Source organism: Nyctereutes procyonoides, unplaced genomic scaffold (assembly GCF_905146905.1).
Source record: "Nyctereutes procyonoides isolate TBG_1078 unplaced genomic scaffold, NYPRO_anot_genome, whole genome shotgun sequence".
Classification (NCBI taxonomy): Eukaryota; Metazoa; Chordata; class Mammalia; order Carnivora; family Canidae; genus Nyctereutes; species Nyctereutes procyonoides.
In genome coordinates this window covers 47,772,224-47,791,001 of record NW_026575146.1, presented here as the reverse complement: position 1 = coordinate 47,791,001, position 18,778 = coordinate 47,772,224, and the positions used below count along the sequence as shown (strand labels likewise).

General features: G+C 35.1%; 1 protein-coding gene across 4 annotated transcripts in view; it reads left to right on the top strand.

Annotated features, from left to right (window-relative positions):
- VPS13A (vacuolar protein sorting 13 homolog A) overlaps positions 1-18,778 on the top strand; it is a 241,199-nt gene that overhangs the window by 142,647 nt on the left and 79,774 nt on the right. For all 4 annotated transcript variants that reach the window (XR_008662454.1, XM_055309662.1, XM_055309663.1 and 1 more), the window contains exons 38-45: positions 370-587; positions 1,293-1,525; positions 9,784-9,876; positions 10,602-10,955; positions 11,776-11,877; positions 13,145-13,303; positions 13,476-13,731; positions 15,561-15,721. Coding sequence is in view for 3 of the 4 variants with exons in the window: in XM_055309662.1 (XP_055165637.1) it covers positions 370-587; positions 1,293-1,525; positions 9,784-9,876; positions 10,602-10,955; positions 11,776-11,877; positions 13,145-13,303; positions 13,476-13,731; positions 15,561-15,721 (1,576 nt within the window). In the remaining variant the exon portion in view is untranslated. The remainder of the gene's footprint in view (positions 1-369; positions 588-1,292; positions 1,526-9,783; positions 9,877-10,601; positions 10,956-11,775; positions 11,878-13,144; positions 13,304-13,475; positions 13,732-15,560; positions 15,722-18,778) is intronic.

Genomic DNA, 18,778 nt, shown 5'->3' with positions numbered 1-18,778 from the left:
TTTTACTGGATAGTTGATGGATTGGTTAAATAGAAATAATCAGTGCAGTGAGATTGGTTTTTAAAATTAATTTCTATTATCTAAGTTATTCTTGATCTTTGAAGGTTTTAATGGGAAAACATGAAAAGAAAGCAAATATGTAGACATTATAAGTTCTAATTTCTTACAGATGTACTTCCTAGTTTATAAAAGTTTTGCTCTACAAATTCCTAAGTCTGTTATTTTGAGTACTTTGTGATCCTTCTAGGAGAAATAACTTCAGAATGCTGGTTTGCTATATTAGTAAAATAGATAAGAGGTCTTTTGACTTTCATTGGTGTGTTTGGTTACTTTTAAGATTCTCATAGGAAATATTATTATGTTTTTCAGAATGATAGGACTGACAGTTGGTTTTGACAAAAAGGACATGATGGATGTAAAGTACAGGAGAGTCAGAGATGGTTGGGTGGCTGATTTAGTCCTTCAAGAAACGTATATTTGTGCAAGTGTGGAATTTCTGCTGACAGTTGCAAATGTCTTTCTTGAGGCCTACACCACAGGCACTGCTGTAGAAACCAGTGTTCAAACATGGACTGCTAAGGAAGAAGGTGAGTTATTAGCTAAAATATTTCGTATATCTATTACTGAAGTGCTATAATTGCACTGACCATTGATGATCTATCTAGATGATGAGGTTAAGTGACTTACTAAATTAAAATCTTTATTTTTTAGAGGTAAGAGGAAAACTTAAATGTGCTTTCCAGGATGTGTAGTTTGCGTGTTTTTCAAGATATAAATGTATATTGGATTCCAAAATTATGAGATTTATAATAAGCAAATATACTTCCCTAAAGGCAGCAATTCAAAATATTTTTTTTGAAAAAAACAGGAGAATAATGAACCAACCATTACTTTTCATAATTAAAAATAGTATTTTAACTTAAGGTACTCTTTTATTTTTATTTTTATTTTATTTTTTTTTTGGTTATTTTTATAGCTCTCCACTATCTTTTATGTATTTCGTTCATTGTGGCATAGCAGTAGTCGTATCAAGTTGATAGTTGGAAATTGGGTTAGTTTCCAGTTTGCCATTAAAGACTTTTTCCCTCACATTTTAAGATGTTCTGAAGACTATAGCATCTTGAACACTTACACTAGGAGAATTTCAGTAGATTTCTTTGGGATCTAAGAATCCTTAATTTTTTTACTTGGAATGCAAAAACATTTTCTCATAAATAATTATGCATAAATAATATGTATCACAAAGATTTATACATATTTTAAAATGTGAACTTGTTTTTGTTTCTGTTTAGTACCTGTACAAGAATCAGTAAAGTGGGAAATGAATATTATTATTAAAAATCCTGAAATTGTGTTTGTGGCTGATATGACAAGAAGTGATGCTCCTGCCTTAGTCATTACAACACAGTGTGAAATTTGTTGGAAAGGTGACCTTGAGAATAATACAATGACTGCTGCCATTAAAGATCTTCAAGTGAGAGCCTGCCCATTTCTTCCAGTCAAGAGAAAAGGCAAAATCACTACTGTGAGTTTACTCTTTCATTATCGGCTTAATTGTAAACTCTTTTGTATTTATTATATACCACTTTAGAAAATTACCTACATACTCTCCAGCCTTTCTCTGTAAAATACCTTTCTTTCTTCTCAGAGAGCCTAGTCTAGATTATTATTACATCAGCTTTGAAACTCTTTCTTTCTTCAGTTGCTCCTCAGTGTTGTATGTATTTTGGGGAATAGTCTAAGGTGTTGTTTTCACTTCTCAAAGACCTCACCTTCGCTTTCTGACCACGTATAAGCTCTTCACTGCTATTAGGCCTTTGAGAGTTTCTACCAGTTGTTTGCTTTGTTGTTTCAGTTTTATAATTAAAAAATTTTTTCTCCCATCTTGACATTTTTGCTCAGTTATGTTTTTCTTTTTAACAGCTTGAGTTTAGCAGTATGACCACACTTAATCTTCAAAAAGGGTTGGGGAATGTGGTCTTTTTTTCTGAGCTACTTTATGCTCAGATAAAACTTTTATTTCTGTAGAAGAGGAGATGTCAGGTGACAATTAGAGGTCCTTGCTCTATTGGTCCACTAGAGGTTTCTTCCTTTATCCACACAAATAATTCATATTTGTCTTTTTCTCACCCATGGAACATATCCATCTCTTCCTCAGATGATCTCCAAATCCAGGATCTTTAGATGGTAGTTTTCTTTGTTCAGTCTGCTGTGAGTTCTTCATTTTGATGATCTATTAACTAAGAGACAAGCTATGGCATTTCAGCAGTCAGTCAGTCACCATACACAAAACTACTATATAATGGTGGTATAAGGACAGGATAATTGCAATTTAAAAACCCATTCAGAAAAGTAGGGGGTGCTTTGTGGTCACTTATCCATAATGATTGTCATATCCTTTTGAGCAGAAATGTGAAAACTTGGAACTCTTGCAATGGAGTCAAGTTCCTGGGATATGCTATATTGGAGTCTTCCATTTTCACTCGCATGGAAGAACATTGTCATTTTCTCAGATGGCCCTGGCTTTCCCCTCTAAAAGATTTTTTTTTTAACCATTATTTACTGTAGACACATCTGAAGTGGCTATTGTTTTTTTTGGGGAACTGCACTGTTTTCACAGCTTACTTTCTACTGAGTTGGTTACTTGGAGATTGCTCTAATAGTTGAATTAAAAACAGGTTTTGCATGGCTGATAATAGTTTCTCTGGCAGTTCTTCATTCCTTGAACATTTAGTTTACATCTAGGTAGTTCCGGGTGTAAGCAACTGTAACCAAAGAATGCATTCATTCATTTATTCTAGAAAACTCTTTATTTACTAATCTCTATATTTCTACCAATTCTGCCTTCATCCTGATTCAGTAAAGGCTACTTTAATATTTGGATTATAGGATTTGTTGAGGGGGACAGTCACTATCTGTACTCTAATATTTGTTGTTTTTGCCACAGGCTAGTTACCATATTTGATTTTATCAAAAATCAAGGAGCCACAGTCTTATCTCTTGCAGAGGTTCCTCTTTAGAGCCTGAGTCTCCTCAATATTTTCCTTCCTCTTCTAGGGCTTTGCAAACAGCAGAATGAGGGAACTAACACATAGCAACATTCTGAATATTCCAAATCTGTCTGATGGAAGTTTTAGGCTTTTTTTAAAAGTACATTGTCTGCCTTCCTAAGTATCACCAGTAGCAGTTTTACCAAATATTTTGCTGAGGCACTGTTAAAGTCATCAGCTTTGTATTTTTGTAGCCAGAGTGCAGGTGTCCAAGAGCACCTGGCTTTGGAGTCCCAAACAGCACTCAGCTACTGGCTGCTTGCAAAATCCAAAGGCAGAGTCATGAGTGGTGCTGAAATAAGAAAGGAATTTATTTCAGTGAGGCCGACACTGGGAAGACAGTGGGACAGTGGAACAGTATCTCAAAGACTGTCTCCAAAATGCAGAAAATGTTTCTAGGTTTATATAAGGAAAATGTGGGACAGAGGCGAGGGAGGGGGGTAAAGGTCAGGTCAATCATTGTCTTGGGGTCAGTCACATGGGATCTTGCAGGCTCACGGTATTTCTTCCTGCTTGAGGGGATGCTTTGCCCCAGGGTCTTTTGCCTGAGTTAAGAAATAAGATGCATGGAAAAACTTAATCATTTAGAAAGTACAGATAGAGGTTAAAATGGAGGTAGTTTGACATCCTCTCTCATTTTGAATATCCCATGTCCATTTCAGTTGCTAAATCAGTCAGATATTTTGACTTTGTTACAGTGTGCCAACTATAAGGTATGAAATTCTGTGCTAATTAGACATACCCCCCAAAAAAGTAGCTAAAGCATAGTTTAACTACCCATCTTGTTGGGCAGTTCCTAGGATACAACTTAATCTACTTGTTCAAAGAAATTGATTTTTTCTTTTTAGTCCAGTTCTGTGGACCATTCCACTCTACTTAGCAATAGCCTTCTGCTTAGTATAAAGCTGAAGAATTTGACAAAAAACTAAAAGGTAAATCATTTCCACGTTTTGAGATAATTTCTCTGCTCCTTCTTTTTTCCCCTTCTGGACTTCGCAAAGTTGCTTTGGTAGCTTGCTTATACTGTGAAGCAGACTTTTTAAATGACTTTCAGCTTGTAGATGGATTATTACTGTGCTACAAGTTGCTTCCTGCTCAGATGGAAATAGAAGTCTAGCAAAGGAGATCTTTCACTGGGTAACCATGTGTTAAGGGAAACTTCTATAATTACAGGGAACTTTGAGAAGTGTATTTATAGCCAACCTGCATTTTTGGCCACATACATTTTGATAAGTTGTAGTTAGTGGAACTTTAATTGATGCTATAGTCATTTTATATTAACAAGAAACAAAATTTCATAATATTAACTGGGGTCAATGGATGCTTAGTAGAACTTCATGAAACTTGTAAAAATGTATGTAAAATGTATACATTCATTTTTTAAAACAAAATTTACTTAATTTTCAAAGGATATATGACACCAAATTTTTCTACCCATTTTAACATATGGGATGTTCTCATCTTTGCTTCCTGTAGAGTATAAATTTATATTTGTCTGACCTTATTTCATCCATTAAGGTTTTTTTTTTTTTAAGATTTATTTATATATTCATGATAGACATAGAGAGAGAGAGAGAGAGAGAGAGGCAGAGACACAGGCAGAGGGAGAAGCAGGCTCCATGCTGCGAGCCCAACGCGGGACTCAATCCCGGGACTCCAGGATCACGCCCTGGGCCAGAGGCAGGCGCTAAACTGCTGAGCCACCCGGGGATCCCCCATCCATTAGGTTTTATAATAATGTTTGAATAGATTCCTAAATCCTAATAAAAGCTAAATCATGATCCAGTTAATTGAATTTATTTTATATCCTAATAGCTGTCAGCTTTTTAAAATTCAAATTCCAGTTAGTTAACTTATAATGTAATATTGTTTCAAGTGTCAATATAGTGATTCAACACTTCCATACAACTCATGCTCATCACAGATGCTTCTTAATCCCCATCACCTTTTCTGACCATCCTCACCCACCTCCTCTCCAGTAACCATTAGTTTGTTCTCTGTAGTTAAGAGTCTGTGTCTTCGTTTGCCTCTTCTTTTTCTTCCCATATGTTCATCTGTTTTGTTTCTTAAGTTTCACATATGAGTGAAATCTTATGGTATTTGTCTTTCTCTGACCAACTTATTTCACTTAACATTAATACTTTGTAACTGCATCTGTGATGTTGCAACTGGGAAGATTCCATTCTTTTTTGTGTCTGAGCTGTCAGCTTTTAAAATGAATTTATCTTACTCTATAATTTTCCTAGACTTGTTACCTGTAATAATATTTTAAATGATGTTAGATTTTCTAAAAATCACCAGCAATAGTAACAGTGTATGTTCCTTGAATGATGATAATGATTCATCCTCACTCTATTCCTGTTGTTAAGTTAGGTGATATTAGTATGATTTTAATATTTGCTTGTGAATTTATGTAGAAAACCTTAAGTATGTTGAGAAATTTCCCATATCTAATTTTGGAAGAATCTTAATCATGAATAAATGTGGAATTTTCATGAGTGCTTACTAACATCTATTGAAAGAAGTATAAAATTTTTTACTATTTTTACAATAAAATACATTAATAGTTTTTCCTATAGCCTATGAGCCTTACATTTATGGCTGAAATATCCTAAATTGGAGACTATTTTAATTTCTTCTATATTTTGTTAAAAAGTACTTTATTCTATAATAGAAGACTGTATAACTCCTGGAAGAGTAGCTGAGGGAGGATTCTCAGTAGAAATGACATTTATGCTGATACCTGAAAGGTAAGTAGGTATTAGCTATTTAAACTTCCACAGGAGAGTCAACAGGAGTGTGTTTCAGGATGAAAGGATAGCATATGCAGAGAACCTGGGTTCCAGAGAGCACAGGTTCCCACTCCACATCTGCTTGCGTACCAGCACCTGTACCTCTGCCTTTTTCCTTGTCATTTTGTTATTCAGTGGTCTTCAACTTAGGGCGATCCTTCCCACCATCAAGATAGTGTTTGTAAAGTAGGGAATTTATAGTGAGCTCTTGTAGGTTTCTGAAGATGTTGTATGTAGCCTAAAACTGCTTCTTTGAAGGGGAAGTAGTAGCATTGGGGAAGGAATGCATCGGTAGTGAAAATCCCATAAGACTGGGAACACTTAGGTGAGAGAGTAAGGAGGAAAAAATGACAGAAATAGCATTGAAATCACAATGGCTATAGTTGGAGACATATAATACTACTAAGAAAATAGTTCCATTTTAAATGTTATTACATTTAATGTTGGACACCTGGTTGGCTCAGCAGTTGAGCGTCTGCCTTTAGCTCAGGGCGTGATCCTGGAGTCCTGGGATCGAGTCCCACATCAGACTCCCTGCATTGAGCCTGCATCTCTCTCTCTCTTTCTCTCTCTGTCTCTAACGAATAAATAAGTAAAATCTTAAAAAAAAAAAAAGAATTGTCTTTACATCATTAAATTGATCTGTATGGACTGTGTCACTGACAACTTTAATGTAGTTTTGTCATAAACACATTTACTGTTAATGACTAGCTGCATTTTTAATCTTCAATAACTAGATTTGAAAATAAAGGAATTGGGTAAGGATCAACATATACCTTCATATTTATTTTGGGAAGGGACTATTTAAAATGTTTCCAAGTTATAGAGAAACTTTATTTAATTAACTTTTAAAAAGATTTTATTTATTTTTATTTTTTTATTGTTTTTATGTATTTATTCATGAGAGACACGGATTGAGAGAGAGAGGCAGAGACACAGGCAGAGGGAGAAGCAGGCTCCTCTTGAATACAGGGAGCCCGATGCGGGACTCGATCCCGGGCCTCCAGGATCACGTCCTGGGCTGAAGGTGGCGCTAAACCGCTGAGCCACCTGGGCTGCCCTAAAGGATTTGTTCATTCATGAGGGACAGAGAGAGAGAGAGAGAGAGGCAGAGAGAGAGAGAGAGAGAGGCAGAGACACAGGGAGAGGGAGAAGCAGGCTCCATGCAGGGAGCCTGATGTGGGACTCGATCCCAGGACTCCAGGATCATGCCCTGGGCCAAAGGCAGGCGCTAAACTGCTGAGCCACCCAGGGATCCCCTATAAAGAAGCTTTTATATGCAATTATAATAGTATTTGGTTTTGTCTTCTATAAGATGAAGAGAGAACACAAATCCTATGTTGAAAATCTTGACTCGTGTATTGTAAAGTGGTTATAATTTCTAGTCCTTGAAGTTTAAAGAAATAATTTACTGAATATTTAAGTTATGTACCAGTTGATCTTGCTGATGTTATTAGAATAATGGTAGATTTTAGTGTGATTTCATTCAGGAATGGGTTTGGATCTCTTTTTTCCTGACTAGTTCTTCATTGTCAGTATAGGCGAATTCTAAAAGGAGTACAAGATTTCTATTTCCTGCTGCATGTGCCCAATAGTCTTATCGTGAACGTGTACAGGATCAATAAATATAATTAAGTCACTAATTAGTTAATTTTGAGTTAACCAAAGAGAGATTCTGGGTGGGCCTAACCTAATTTTTAAAATGGTGAAACCCCACAACCATGCTTTTCTGCTGACCTTGAAGGAGCAAACTGAGGAAAAGACTACATGACAAGAACCTGTGAATGACCAGTAGGAATAGAAATAATCTCTGGCCAACAGCTAGCAAGCAAATGGAGATCTTAGTCTTTGGGCCGCAAAGAAATGAATTTGACAACCTGAAGGAGCTTGGGAAAAGATCTTTCCCTAATAACAGATGTTTGTACCAGTAGTAAGATGCTGTGGTAACCATTTATTCAGAATGTTGAGAGCAGCTTTGAAGCTGGGCAATATGCAGAATCTGGAGGAATTTTATGGAGAATGATAAAGCCTCAGTTGTGTTGAACAGACTCTTGGTAGAAATATGATCATTGGTGATGCTGCCAAGAGGACCTACAAAGAAGGTGAAGGTTGTGTTATTGGAAGCTAAAGGGATGGCTGGAAACACAGTGACAAGGAGCTTTGCAAACTGTGTTTTACAGTTGTCTGGAAAGCAGAACTCTGAGTGACAAACATGGATATATACCTAAGGAGATTTCTAAGCTGCCTGATTCGAAGATGTTGCCTAGTTTCTTAATGTGTATAGTAAAATGCTAGAGGAGAGAGATGAATTGAGAAAGAATAAAGAACCAGAACTTATGATTTTGATATTTCTTAGCATTCCAAATAGCAGAAGATGCTAAAAGTCAAAAATGGTTGCCAAAAGTGCAGCATAGAGAAAAGACTGTGTGATGGTATAAACTTTTGCTAAATCTTAGGCCAAAAAAATGGTGTTCAGACACACAAGAGAGTCCTTTCAAGAGACTTACATGTTTCACACAGAGGGTGTCTAGGAATCATAAAGGTATCACCCTTTAGCTGTCTCAGCAGGAGACCATGATTATCTCACAAAGATCAGTGGATGTTGCTTTTGTCTAATGGAGTAAAATTTATAGAAGTCCCTCAAGGTTCTCGAGAAAATGGTTTCAGCAGAAACACTGCCAGCATGGACTGACAGGGGCAGGGAGTACAAAATGAAGAGAGACTCTTTGAATCCCCCAGATTTCTCCTGGCAGGAAGCAGGATGATAAAACCACTTGGTTGCAAATTTATGCTACCTTTTCTAGAAAAGGAAGGATGATTCAAAAGGTAGAGGGGAGAGCCACAGAGAATTGTTCCTAGGCTTTGAAACTTAATCAAGAAACTCATTTACTTGGCTGGATTTCAGATTACTTTGGGCTAGTGACTTATTTTTACCTTTGATTTTCCCCATTTAACTGAATATATGTAATTGTTAACCTATCTCTGCCCCACCTTTTTCTTTTGGGAGGATGGGAGCAGATAACTCCTTTCCCTTTCACAGATCTATAAAAGGGAAATTGTGCCCTAGTAGCTATACTTAATATATTACACCAGGGTACTTACACCGGATTTACATTTTAGACCTTGAGCTGATAAGAGATAGATAAGATTTTGGATTTTGGTGAGAGATAAAGATGAGATTCATATATGATGAGTTAACAGATTTAGATGATGAAATTTTAGACTTTGGGCTATAATGGGATGAGGCTATTAGAAACCTTAGGAGGTGAGTGAATATATTTTGCATTTGAGAGAAACAGGAGTCTTTTGGTGTTAGAGGGCAGAATTCTTCCATAATTAGAGAAAATTTAATCAATTTATGATTATGTTATTTTATAAACCTAATATTTTTATAATTTTTCCTCATTTGTAGCTGTTCCTGTGTAAGTTATTTTGTTTCAGTTTTATAATGGAAAAGATTTTTATTATAATTTTAAGTAAAATAAAATACATAAGTTTTATGGGGTTTTGCATATTTAAAGATATTCTTTTGGGCAGCCCGGGTGGCTCAGTGGTTTAGCACCGCCTTCAGCCCAGGGCGTGATCCTGGAGACCTGGGATCAAGTCCCAGGTCGGGCTCCCTGCATGGGGCCTGCTTCTCCCTCTGCCTGTGTCTCTGCCTCTTTCTCTGTCTCTCATGAATAAATAAATAAAATCTTTTAAAAATATAAAAATAAATAAAGATATTCTTTGACTTACTGTTTTATTAATGTTACTATATTGTTAATGCTTTCTATTATAAATCATAAGTGTAAAAGATAACTGGTTTTGAGTCACTTGTGTTTTTAAAAAGTTACTTTAACTTATATACTTCATATATAGTTAGCTATTACTAGGAATGTCTTTAAATAAAACTATTTTAAAACAAGGTTACTTTGGCGGTATTGAATTTTTTCTCCTAGGTTTTGCAGCCCTGTGATTTGTTCTATCAAGCTACTCAAGTACGTACAGATCCACAAGTGATGGATATATCAGTAAAATCCCTCACACTAAAGGTAAGTTAATATGTAGTCAGTTTTTCATGTCTTTGGTGCACCTTTTTAAAAAGTAGTAAAACCTAGAAATAGGCAATTATTATATCAAGTCTTTTAATTGTTAAATAAGCAAAAAACAGCATCTGTGTTTTTGAAAATATGTGGCAATGTATTTATTTTACAATGTATTAATAAACATTTTATAATGAATGATGTATATTTTATTATTAGTGTTTGACTTCTGTAGTTAACATCTAATATTCTTATGGTATACATTGTTGAACTTCTACTAAATCAATCTAATATCTATAAGATCAGATAAATACTTTAAAAATTGAAGTTAGTTAGGGGCACCTGGGTCATTCAGTTGGTTGAACATTTGACTCTTGATTTCGGCTCAGATCATGATGTTGGGGTGATGGGATTGAGTCCCGCAATCAGACTCTGCAATTAGCTGGAGTGCTGTTCCAGATTCTCTTTCTTCCTCTCCCTCTGCCCTTTCCCCAGCCTGTGCACACGTGCATGTGCACACACTTGCTCTCTCTCTCTCAAAAATAAATCTTTTAAAAAAATTTGAAATTGGTTATAAAACTTTGTAGGCAATAAATTATATCTACTATTTCATGGTATTGATAGTTTAATATTATGTTTTCATGATCCTTCAAGTATATTTAATATTTTTTGAGGTACCTAATTTTTTAAAGTGGTGTGGGTAGATTTTTTTATTAGTTTAAATTTTTCCCTAGGTTTCACCAGTCATCATAAATACTGTGATTACCATAACATCAGCACTTTATACATCCAAGGACACCATCCCACAGGAAACTACTTCTACAGCACATTTATGGGAGAAGAAGGATACAAAGAATTTAAAAATGTGGTTTCTTGAAGAACCAAATGAAGTTGAAAACAAAGCTCCCACAACTGAATTGATACTTAAAGGAGAGATCATAAGAATGAACATTGATTCTATCTTTATAGTTCTTGAGGCTGGAATTGGTCATAGAACAGTGCCTATGCTGCTGGCAAAGTCACGTTTTTCAGGGGAAGGCAAAAACTGGAGTTCCTTGATAAATCTCTACTGTCAGCTTGAACTAGAAGTAAGCATATGTAATTTTTTTCCAGATTCTAGAACAAATACTACGTGTGGAGTATTTTTGAAATCTTATGTAGATATTTTAATTAAGCTTATTTTAAATATGATGTTGGCTCACAGTTCTTTTGGAAGAAAGTGTACAAATTTATGCCCTTGGTGTGGTTTTTATGTGTACATTATTTTATTGTAATATAAACTTAGCTTGGATATTTCAATTGGTTTTTATTAACTTAAAGGTGATATATTAATAGTGTGGGTTAGATTAAGAATTCTTATTGTTAAGAATTGAATATTTTTTTTCCTTTAAAAGGATAATAGATTATTTCCAAATCTCTTCTAAAAGAGTAATAGAAAGAATTAGAAGGATATGCCTCAGGCAGCCCAGGTGGCTCAGTGGTTTAGCGCCGCCTTTGGCCCAGGGTCTGCTTCTGGAGACCCGGATTGGGTCCCAAGTCAGGCTCCCTGCATGGGGCCCGCTTTTCCCTCTGCCTGTGTCTCTGCCTCTCTCTCTGTCTCTCATGAATAAGACAATGAATGTGTCAATAACACATGATAAATGGACACAGTTTTTGATATTTAGCCCAGTTTGGAAGTCAAGGAGAGATGCTTAAAAGAGAGTTTTATCTGGATTAAATTGTGAAGACTAGACAGTGAGGTTAGTCAGGTAAGTACTGAGAGAATGTGTATAAGAAACTAAGTAAAGGCATGGAGAACAGTTTTCATATAAAGAAATAGCAAAGCCAAAAGGAATAGTGGTGGGAAACAGCAGGGAAGATCATTTTAGAAAGTATAAGAATGTCTTATTTCAAAATTTCTCTCTATAGGTACATTATTACAATGAAATGTTCGGTGTATGGGAGCCTTTGCTTGAACCCTTAGAAATTGATCAGACTGAGGATTTTAGACCATGGAATCTTGGAATCAAGGTATATTTGGAGTCTGAAAATTGCTTTTCAAAAACTTAGAATGTCCACACCACAGAAAACAGTTTAATAACAACAAAGTTCAAGTTTTCTCATTGGGAGCCTTGCCTCATGCTTCACTGTTTGACCTGTGAATGTGGTTTTCAGACCCAAGGCCAGTGTCTCCTCTGCTACTAACAAACAATCGTGTAACACTTATTGTGTTCCAGACACTGTTCTAAATAATGTACTTTTGCTTGAACCCTTTTGAAGTTAGAGGTTTTTAACTCCATTTTTTTTAACCTGTGAAGGAGCTGAGACTCAGAGCTTAAGAGCCTTCCCTGAAGTGGAAGGAGGGACTCTGAGGAGTCCCCACTCAGACCTGCCCTGTTAAATGCCTCTAGCATCTTGTAGGTTGTTTTCTACCCTGCATTTCCTTTGTTCTTTGGTTTTTTTTTTTTCCCTTTGTTCTTCGAAGGAAGTACACTATTACTGGTTTTTCAGATATATTGTAAATTTATGTAATTATAAGAATCAGGACCTTTAAATGGATGAAATTGTGTTTCAAAGCAGGGAACTGAAGAATTGCTAACTTATCTCCTCTTAAATAATGGTTCAATCACCTGCAGACAAATTATCAGTGGTTGAAAGCCAGTTAATATAACAACAAAGGTGACCAGCATGTCCAACTTTTGGTATTAGATTACTATGTTTATTTCGTACATATTTCAGATAAAGTAATGGATAAAGGAACTTCTTTGGTGTTTTTAAGGTCAGAATATATGTGGGCAGTGGATCTATGAATCCTAAAAAAAAAATCTTACATGGTATTGATTCTCAGGAGTTGTAGGTTCTAATGGTACTGTTCTGCAACTGTTGTTGGACTAATAATAAGTCTCTGGATTTCTAATCTTTATTTATCCCATAACCAATAAGCCAAATGGTTTTTCTTGTTCTGAATGTCCATAAGCTATGAAGTATGTGCTTTTAATCTTTATTCAGATGCCACATATATTTAGTAATTTTAGGGTTTATTTTTCCTTTTGAATTGTACTAGCCATTTTAGTATCACTGAAGAGAGAAGTATTTTTTCTCCAATATTGTTCCTGTCCTGTGTGACCTTAGTTGGTAGATATCCAAGCAATTCCAGTAAGGCTGTGGAATTGATAAAACTTACTGTTGTCTCTAATGTTACTATTGAGATTTGTCTAATTAGTTTTTTTCTTTGCAAAATGAGTAATGTGTTTCCAGAAACAAATTTTCCTTATATTTCTATAATTTGTCGTTTTAGATGAAAAAGAAAACAAAAAAGGCCATTGTTGAGTCAGATACTGAAGAAGAAAATTACAAAGTGCCAGAATATAAAACCGTTATCAGTTTCCATTCAAAAGACCAACTAAACATTACATTATCCAAATGTGGCCTTGTAATGTTGAATAATTTAGTCAAGGTAAGAAGAGAATTTTGAAACCTTAAGTGTTGGTGTACTAGTCTGAGCTAACCCTTTTTTTTCATTGAATAAAAAGCTTTTTATTAACATAGTTGTCATACAACCATTAGTGTTCTGCATGTCATTTAGTTTTTCACATTTCATTTTATTTACAATAACTCTTCCTTATTAGGCATTTACAGAGGCTGCCACTGGAACCTCAACTGCCTTCATACGGGATCTAGCGCCATTTATGATTTTGAATTCTCTTGGACTTACTGTCTCTGTTTCACCAAGTGATTCTTTTAGTGTACTCAACCTCCCGTTGGCAAAATCATACGTATTGAAAAATGAGGAGAGTTTAAGTATGGACTACGTGGGAACTAAAGACAATGATCATTTCAATGCAATGACTAGCCTAAGCAGTAAACTCTTCTTCATTCTTCTTAGTAAGTAATAAATTGTCTTCCTGGGACTTTAATTGTGTTACATTTTTACATAGCATTTTACTCATATGTTGTGGTATCTTACGGGTTTTTAAATCTCCTTCCAAGTAAGTCAGGAATTTTGCTTTTTCATTTGCTTATTGTCACTGTGTATTTGTATTCCAAAATGTGACTTTATCCACTGTGTTATCCAGGGTATGGAATTCACCACTTGGTTTTTTTAGGAGGAAAAATATTTTTTTTATAAATTTATTTTTTATTGGTGTTCAATTTGCCAACATATAGAATAACACCCAGTGCTCATCCCGTCAAGTGCCCACCTCAGTGCCCGTCACCCAGTCACCCCCACCCCCTGCCCACCTCCCCTTCTACCACCCCTAGTTCGTTTCCCAGAGTTAGGAGTCTTTCATGTTCTGTCTCCCTTTCTGATATTTCCCACTTATTTTTCTCCTTTCCCCTTTATTCCCTTTCATTATTTTTTATATTCCCCAAATGAATGAGACCATATAATGTTTGTCCTCCGATTGACTTATTTCACTCAGCATAATACCATCCAGTTCCATCCATGTGGAAGCAAATGGTGGATATTTGTCGTTTCTAATGGCTGAGTAATATTCCATTGTATACATAAACAACATCTTCTTTATCCATTCACCTTTCGACCTGCACCCCGATGTTTATAGCAGCAATGTCCACAATAGCCAAACTGTGGAAGGAACCTTGGTGTCCATCGAAAAAGATTTGATCCTGTCCTTATTCAACTTTTACAGACTCTAGCTATTTGCTGTTTTAATTCAGTAATATTCCACTAGTTTTACAGCTGAATGAATTCAAAATAGTTTGAATTATGAAAATGGCTCACTGTAATGGTGTTGGGTTTTAAATGGTATTTGTTTTCTGCGTGTTGAGGTGGAAGGTGGTTCTTTGTTCTAATTCTCAGAAGTCTTTCGTTTTTATCAGAAATGAAAAGAAATGAAAGTAAAAAATTCTTAAATGTCATAATATTTATTCATTATGAAGTTACCTAATCCCAAAGCCTCATCCACACCCCTTTCTGATACCCTGACAATTAAATAATTAGGAAGAAAGGAGAGAATCTGAAAGATTAAATAGACATAGGGGAGAAGTACTAAAACTGATAGTGCTTTTGCTTTGTCAGGAAATGTTGCTGAGCCATGGGTAGGTTTCCAGTGTCCCAGCATTGTCAGTGAATTGTTCTCAGTTTTACGTCACTTGTTTTTGAACTAACATTTTTACGGAGTTAAGTGTGGGGTATATGGAAATAAGTAATTCATACTCCCAGTAAAATGTAATATGTATATTAAATAAATGTATATAAAATTTTGTATAATCAAGTCTTAGATATCATAAGGTATCACAGGTTGTTGGAATAATGAAAAACTGAAAATTTACAGTTTTTTGGTAATTGCCAGTAACTGCCTATAGATATTAGGCTCTGGTTATTATGACAGCCAACCAAAGATCAATGTTCTTAAAATAATTTCTCTTGTTAGTCATTAGAAAACATTAATATTATTCACTTAGGTTAAACTAATGAATGAATTTTTTTTCCAATTAAAATTTTTTTTTTGGTAAAATGCTTTGAAAGTTTTAGATGAATGCTGTGGGAATGTATTGTGGCTTCTTAATATATCATTTTATATAGATTATACGAAGAAATAGCCCTTTTCTATAGTCTTATATCTAAAGACTTCAGTGAGTATATTTATGAGTTTAAGAAATTATCTGATATATCTGACATGTAACATCTAGTTAATATTAGTATATGATGATTTATAGTAAAAACTTTCAAACATATGTATTCCATTTAGCACCTGCCAACCACTCTACTGCTGATAAAATTCCTTTAACAAAAGTGGGACGGCGACTGTACACTGTAAGACACAGAGAGTCTGGGGTTGAAAGATCAATTGTTTGTCAAGTTGATGGAGTGGAAGGAAGTAAGAAGGTAACAATTCGCTCCCCAGTGCAGGTACGAAATGATCCTTTATTCTGTGGGGTCATATTACACATATTTGTGTGCTAATTAAATAAAGAATATAAACTATAACAGTAATACAATGAATACAAAAAAAACCATTACCAGTGATTGTAGTACTCTAGTATGAACAGTGATAGGATTTTGTTTGATATTTCTCATAACTTTTTATAGGACTCTTTTTATAATATCTTTTCAGACAATTTTTGTAAAAAGATTTAATTATTTGAGAGAGCAAGAAAGCAGAGAACATGAGCTGGGAGTGGGACAGGCAGAGGAAGAAGCAGACTCAATCAATGTGGGGCTCAATCCCAGTACCCTGGGATCATGACCTGAGCCAAAGGCAGCCACTTAACCGACTGAGGCATCCATGCACCCCGTTGTTGGACTACTATTCTAAAAACACCTCATCAATATTTTGTTTTAGGTCTTGTGGATAGTGTATATTCTTTGATTTTATTAAGAAAATATGAGGAAAATTGTGTACATCTTTATTGATGTTAAACAGATGTACTCCCTACCGTGTTCTTAGACAGAGTATGTTCTATGTTCTTATTTATATTATTCACACAATACAGAATTTTGGTAAATGCAGTGGAGTACAAAAAAGAGTATGGCTTCTTTCACTCAGCATAATTTTACCTTTTGTGTATTAATATTATATATAGTTACATGTTGTTTAGTAATCTGTTAAATGGATATTCCAAATACCATTTTGAATGAATCTTTGTATATGGTGTGAAGTAAGGATTGAGGTTTATGTTTTGCCATATGGCTGGCTATTCAGCTGTTCCAGCCAAGATTATCCTTTTCCTGTTAAATTGCCTTGACACTGTTGGCCCAGAAAAACCAAACAGCTTCATATCTTTGTGGATTTATTTCAGAACTTTCTTTCCTGTTTCATTGGTCTATTTATCTTTAAGTCAGTACCACAGTGTCTTCATTACTATTTTATCCTGAGTCTTAAAATCAGGTAATACAAGCTGTCCCACCTTGTTTATTTTCAAAGTTGTTTTGGCTATTCTGAGTCCATTCTGCTTCCATTTAAATTTTAGACTTAGATTTTCAGTGTTTCCTACAAAACTATGATTAAATTGGCATTTTTACATATTTCTGATTTTTCTTTGCTAGTAGAAGTACAGCTGATTTTGATATTAACTTATATTATGCAACTTTACTAAATGCACTTATTCTCATAGCTTTTTTTGCAGACGTAATTTTGGTATCTGCAGATAAAGATTTTTTACTTTTTCTTTCAAATCTGGATATGTATTATTTTACCTTTACTTGCCTGTTGCACTGGCTAGAAACTCCAATACAATATGAGTAGATGTTCTGAAAGCAGATGTTTTTTGCCTTGTTCTCAGTCTTAGTGGTGACATATTCACTCTTTTGTCATTAAGTATGTTTTGACTTGTAGTTTTTTTGTAGTTGACCTTTCTTAGGTTGAAAATGCTCCCTTCTGTTTCTATTTACTGAGAGTTTTTATCAGAAATGGATGTTGGATTTTGTCAAACAATTTTCTGTTTATTGAAAGGATTTTTTAAAAGATAATTTATTAATGTGAATTACATTGAATTTTAATCTCTGGACTCAATAACAATTGATTTTTATTTTATTTTAAAGTTTTTAGGGGAATCCCTGGGTGGCTCAGGGGGAATCCCTGGGTGGCTCAGCGGTTTGGCGCCTGCCTTCGGCCCAGGGTGTGACCCTGGAGACCCGGGATCGAGTCCCACATCGGGCTCCTTGCATGGAGCCTGCTTCTCCCTCTGCCTGTATCTCTGCCTCTCTCTCTGTGTGTGTCTCTCATGAATAAATAAATAAAATCTTTAAAAAAAAATAAAGTTTTTAAATTCCAGTATAATTAAGTGCAGTGCTATTCAAATGTACTGCATAGTGATTCAGGAGTTCTATACATTACTGATTGCTCATCATGATATGTGTATTCTTAACATCCTTCCTGTATTTCACCCATCCCACCACCCACCTCCCATTTGTTAACCACCAGTTTGTTCTCTATACTTGAGTCTCTTTTTTTTTTGTCTTTTTTTTTAAACCTAAGAGTGAATCATATGGTATTTGTTTTTCTCTGACTGACTTCATTTAGTGTTATATTCTGTAGATCCATCCATGTCATTGCAAATGGCAAGATTTCATTCTTTTTTATGGATGAGTAACAATATTACAGTGTTTATATATACTCCACATCTTTGTCCTTTCATCTATTGGTAGACACTTGGGTTGCTTCCATAATTTGGTTATCAGAAATAATGCTGCAATAAACATTAATTTATTTCATATTCATTTCAAAACATTTCATAGAATATGTTTTCATATTCTTTGGAGAAATACCCATTAGTGCAATTAACTGGATCATACAGTTATGCTACTTTTAATTTTTTGAGGAACCTCCACACTGTTTTCCATAATAGCTGCATTAGTTTGCATTCCCGTGCATGAGGGCTTCTTTTTTTCCACATCCTCACCAACACTTGTTTCTTGTGTGTCTGATTTTAGCCCTTCTGACAGGTGCCAGGCAATATCTCAGTGGTTTTGATTTGCATTTTCCTGATGATTAGTGATGTTGAGTATCTTTTCGTGTGTCTGTTGGTCATCTGTAGGTCCTCTTTGTAAAAACATCTATTCAGCCTACTTTTTCATTGGATTGTTTTTCTTTGGTGTTAATAGGTATAAGTTCTTTGTATATTTTAGATCCTAAGTCCTTAGTGGATATGTCATTTGCAAATATCTCCACCCATTCAGTAGGTTTTTTAGTTCTCTTGATTATTTCCTTTGCTGTAGAGAAGCTTTTTTATTTTGCCATACTCTCTCTAGTTTAGTTTTGCTTTTGTTTCCCTTGCCTCAGGAGACATATATTGAAACATGTTGCTATTTTTGGTGTGAGAGAAATTACCACCTGTGTTCTTTTCTAGGATTTTTATCATTTCAAGTCTCGCATTTAGGTCCTTAATCCGTTTGTGTGTGTGTGAGTGTGTGTGTGTGTGTATGTATGATGTATGAAAGTGATCCAGTTCCATTCTTTTTCAAGTA